This window comes from Pyrus communis, chromosome 12, assembly GCF_041283825.1.
Source record: "Pyrus communis isolate YQ-2024b chromosome 12, ASM4128382v1, whole genome shotgun sequence".
NCBI classification, from domain to species: Eukaryota; Viridiplantae; Streptophyta; class Magnoliopsida; order Rosales; family Rosaceae; genus Pyrus; species Pyrus communis.
The window spans coordinates 11,300,895-11,306,087 of NC_142576.1; the positions used below are offsets into that span (position 1 = coordinate 11,300,895).

The following is a 5,193-nucleotide window of genomic DNA, read 5'->3' on the forward strand; positions in this document are numbered from 1 at the left end:
TTTACTTAATTATGTTTGCTCTCTATAATGTGGCATGTTAACAGGTTAGCAACTAGTTCTACCCAAAAAAACCGATAAGATGGTAAATGTTAGTCTAGCAATTTCTTACAAGACTCTGTAAACTTGAACACGAAAATAAGAAGTTTCGGGTATGATACAAATGTCACGACATGATCTGTTAAGATAACATGATTGACACGAAAACGACACACACATGAATAATGCAACCCGTTTTCCAGGTTTACTCATTAAGTCTAGAAATTCCTTGTGCGAGTCGTTAACCTGACATGAAATAACAAACTTCAGATTAAAATATCAAGATAATAAGTTTGACACGATACAATTTATTATTAAAAAGAGTATGATACGAAAATGACAAACACGACTATATCAAGCGGGATACAAAACACGAAAAAGGATTTGCTAGGGATCCCGCAATTGTGTCTATTTATCGTACATCGTGCGGTCATTTTTCGTTAGGTACTATTTATATTTGAATTTTAAATTTTAAATTTTAAATAATTTTTTACCACATGATATACGATAAACGAACAAGATTACAAGATACCTATGATTCCTAAGAAAATGATCCAGCGATGATCATTTTCCACAAAACACATGTAAAAGAGAAAAAAACAATTAACTAATAAAACGTCCGGTACTCCCACGTGGCTATCCTTACATGTGGAGTCAAATTCGCTTCCCTTCCCTTTCCGTTTCCTTCTTTTCTTCTCCGTCTCTCCTTTCTTCTCTGCAGTTCCTCTCTCTCCAATGGCCGAAACCTCTGCTGCTCTCCGCTTCTCACCCTTCTCTTCCCTCTCCTCCTTCACTCGCGCCAAGGACTCCTCTTTCTCTTCCTTCTCCGCTACTTTCCCTCCAAAATCTCCAAATTCCCACCCTTGCCCCTCCCGCCTTCTCCGGTTTCCCGCCAAATCGTCCTCCGATTCGTCCAATTCCTTACCCGACGATCTCTTCGGCTTCTTTCCTTGGTCCAATGACTCCGGTAGGTACCCTTGTTCAATCCCCCGCACATCGTATCCATATGTAATTAAACAGTATCATTTCCATGCTAATAAGGGTTAAATTTAACATTTCCTGATTACTTTTACTGTCTGATCTTTTGATTTTTTTTATGATTTTTTTTTTACTGTTTGTGATCATATTTGGCAGAAATTGAATGGGTTCCTGAGGAGAGAGTCACATTGTTCACTTGTGATGGGCTAATTCAGATTGGAGGCTCCATGGTCCCTCGACGTATCACTTCTTCGAATGTATGTTTTCTCCATATTTATCCTTATGATTTTGTATTAACAGATAATTTATCCCTAATAAAATTTTACTTTTCATCTATTAGGCCTCGTTTGGTTTCTAAGATTCGATTTGATTAGATAAATTATGTTGAATGAAAACATGGATGTAAACTTACACAGTTTGTTAAGTTGAAGGAAATTTATCCCTCATAGTACTAATATTTTTTTTACAATCGGAAGGATAAGTTTCCTTAATGACTAATGCATCTTCTACCTTCAACTTGACAAAGTTTGGAAGTTGTATCCACTGCTTCCTTCTAACGTAATTTGAATCTAGGGAGTTGTCGAATCCATTCCAATCCTAATACCGAATGAGGTCTAATATTACGTGTGGATTATAATTAGTATGAAAGATCTAGCTTTTTTTTTCTCTCTATCATTTTGGACCCCATTTTTTGTACTGAGTTTGTTTGTTAAATGATCTAATTGTGTGTGTATGCTTGGCAGAAGAAGGAAGGGAGGTCGAAGACTACTCAAAGATTTCAGAGATTTCAAGAGAGTGATTACATGGACACAGAGCAGAGTTTGTGCCTGGGTGCACTCTTTGATATTGCAGCTACAAATGTAAACAACCCTTATGCTGTTATTTGTATTATTTAATTCGCCATTTGATTGCTGTGCGCTTTCACTTTGTCTTATGTATGTGATAATTTGTCATTCTAGGGCCTTGACATGGGCAGGAGACTCTGTATCTTTGGCTTTTGCCGTTCCATAGAGATGCTTAGCGATGTCGTGGAAGACACTGTGTTGGAACATGGCGGAGAGGTATGTTATGTTAACATGTTATAAATATTTTACCATTTCATTCTTTTTCCCTTTCAGAATCATTTTGTTATGTCGATAGTTGTCAAGAGCGAAAGCTACATGTTTGTTTTCAATACCCTGGCTACGTTTTCATAGCCTAGTGGTCTAATTACAAGAATCATTACGGAGACATTCAGGCGCCAAAAACTCATTCATGTTTTATGATCTAAGATCTGCACTGATATCACCCGTGAAAAAAATGGATTTATTTGTTTCTGGTGTGGTTCTGTTGAATTCTCTATTTATTTACTCTAGTTCTTAGTTTCTCACTTCCAAGTACATGTTTTATTTCCAGTGATAGAAATAGATAGCTGTAAATTCAATGTCTGATAAAGAGATGGACTGCACATATGTTGGTCCAAAGTGTGTTAGGCTTGTTTTGTCTAGTAAATTTCACTGCAAAAATTTTATTGTATTCAATCGTATGGGCCATTGACAATTGTCCAGTGACCGGCCAGGTAGGGGTAATCACTTTCCATTCTGACTGGAGCAAAGGGAAACAGACATGTTTAATTCCCTAAATTGTTTTCTTTGGAGAAAATTTGGTTAATGTTAAAGATATTTAAAATTGCTGACTTGGCACTCGTTAATATCTTTAGAACCTAAGCTACGGTCCCCCATAGCAATGTTGCTCGAAGGGGCTGTTCTCTGCTGATGCGTCTCCAGATGCAGAAGTATACAAGTTTTGTGGCAAGCCAGCTTGCTCTTACCGAGTAGCCATTCTCTGTGGAGGGTAGGGCCAAAAAGAAAGCGATAAACCTTGTCAATAATGCAAAACTTCCCATCAGGACAAACCACACTATAACAACCATTAGCAGTTATAAGTTAGATGGCATGCTAAAGAGTTGCAAGTCAGGAGGGCCGATACTGCTACATTCATCTCTCAAGAACCTCCTTACCTGTGGCGTGGGTTGGTCAAGATGGCGTGCATCACCTGTACGGTGATGGTGGCTCCATATGGAGAAGTTAATTTTGCGGTTAGACTCGGAAAGTGCTGAATCCATTTGTAGTTGGTCTATAAAAGGAAGCTTTGAGACTATGGAAGAATAACGTAAAAATTTACTTCTTGAACTACTAAACAAAACTAGACTCCTGAGCTGAATAGGCCACTCCTTGAGAAGGAATGAACGATGGAAGCACTTCAATAATAACACGACAAAGAGAGATGAGAGCACGACAGTAAAACGAGCTTAGAATCTGGGGACGAGAAAAGAAAGTGAAGTAATAAAGGAATATAGAACTAGGGTAGAAAAGTTGAAATGTTATTTTGAACAGGTTAAATGGTTCCAGACCCAAAAGAGAAGGTTATGGTTGGCTCTAGTAGCTGGATCGGAAGCAAGAGTTCTGCCTACGATAGGAAAGAGTCATCCTAGTAGACATATTTCTCCCCTCCAGGGCTGGTCATTGTCTCATCTTGTCTCTTAGATGTTTATGTTGTGCGTTTCATTGTGATTAAATTCTCTTATGTTGCCAGGTGCCAGCTGATAATTTTGGTAGAATGCCGGGTCTCTGAAGACTCGAGTCCCAAATAAAGTTTTTGTTTATAGATTTCTGGTTTTTTCAATTTCAGGTTGTTGCTGCCGAGAAGGCGATGAAAGGTGGTTTGCATGAAAAGCTAAGAATGACGGTTGCAGTGCCGTTACTTTGGGGGGTTCCTCCTGCCGCCGAAACACTTCACCTTGCCGTAAAGAGTGGTGGAGGAATTGTAGACAAAGTTTATTGGCAATGGGATTTCTTGTGAAAAAAAAAAGAAGATTAGCATCCCTTCCTAACCATTATTTGTGCATGTTGTACATAATATTGCTGTATTCCCCCCATATGTACAATACCAAATTGTTGTATTCCAAATCAAATCAGCCTCCTCCAATGTCATTATCTCATGTATTACTAGCTTTTGACTCTTCCATTTGGCTACATTAAACAACTTCTCCATCAAAAAATTGATGGCGAGCGACTTACATGGCAAGGGGGCACTGCAATTGTGATGTTCTACGTTAATCATGCAATGTCATTAGAGAGAACTTTATATGTAGCGTCGTGTCATTGTGCAAGACGCGCATATTGTGGTGTATTTGTCATTGTGCAAGACGCGCATATTGTGATGTATTTGTGTCATGTAAGATGTGTTCGAACTGATGAAGGCCTGTATAATGCCTATATTAAATATTAAGATGACCGGGCAAGCTCTGGATGAAGGGCACGTTTTGCAACTTCGGTCATGAAGGTCAATGCAAATTTTATACTTCAAAACCTCTTTTGTGATCATAAAAGGTTTTTCTTTTTAGAACGAAAGTAATGTAATGAAAGCTATATTTTGAGGAGAACGAAATTGAACAAAAGATTACAGACCCCACTAAATCTTTTCAACTTTAATTTGAGATTCAGTTTAAACATTTCATTGAAAAGATTAATCAAGCAATTTTGGCCCCTTCTATTTTGGCTTTTAAAATAAGGTGCTTTATTAGCGTGCAAAATCAAGCATATGAGGTTGCATCACATTTGTGGTGGATTGCCTTGATGATTATAATATTTACGTTCATCTCACTGTTTGTTTGCAGGGTTCAAACCCACTTCCATGTCTCAAAGTAGTATAGAGTAGAAATATCAGTTGTAATACAAAAATTAATAAAAACCATATGTGGATATATTTGATTACAAAAGACTATCATGGCTAATATGCATAATAGGTAGTAGGGGTGCAAGTTTGATTAGAATTTCTGTCTCCGAATATGAAATTTTTCTATCCGAATGAGAGACATTGAGATTCAAAAGATTTCGAATTTTGATCTGAATTTTTACGAAATATTTCAAAATTTCACCAAATAAACTATAAGAAAAATATAGAATTTTTTTTGAAAATTTTATCATAACAAGTTTGAAATATTTCACCAAAATTCAATACTAATGCAATCTTCATTTCGACGGTCATATGATGATTGTATAAATACATATACTCATACGAGTTAATCTAACCTCGTGATTGTGATTGTAAATAAATGTTGGTATTGTAGTCAAATTATAAAAAAGAACAATGAATTGTATATACAAAAAAAGTAGGAAAATATGCAAAAATTTGTAA

At 36.8% G+C, this 5,193-nt stretch overlaps 1 protein-coding gene across 1 annotated transcript; it reads left to right on the top strand.

The window, feature by feature from the left end:
* Positions 1 to 674: 674 nt before the first annotated feature.
* On the top strand, positions 675 to 3,981 carry LOC137745402 (uncharacterized). The gene is made up of 5 exons (XM_068485354.2): positions 675 to 1,003; positions 1,171 to 1,271; positions 1,758 to 1,874; positions 1,974 to 2,075; positions 3,685 to 3,981. The coding sequence occupies exons 1-5, from the start codon at positions 772 to 774 to the stop codon at positions 3,853 to 3,855; spliced, it is 723 nt and encodes a 240-aa protein (XP_068341455.2). The 5' UTR covers positions 675 to 771; the 3' UTR covers positions 3,856 to 3,981.
* Positions 3,982 to 5,193: the final 1,212 nt, after the last annotated feature.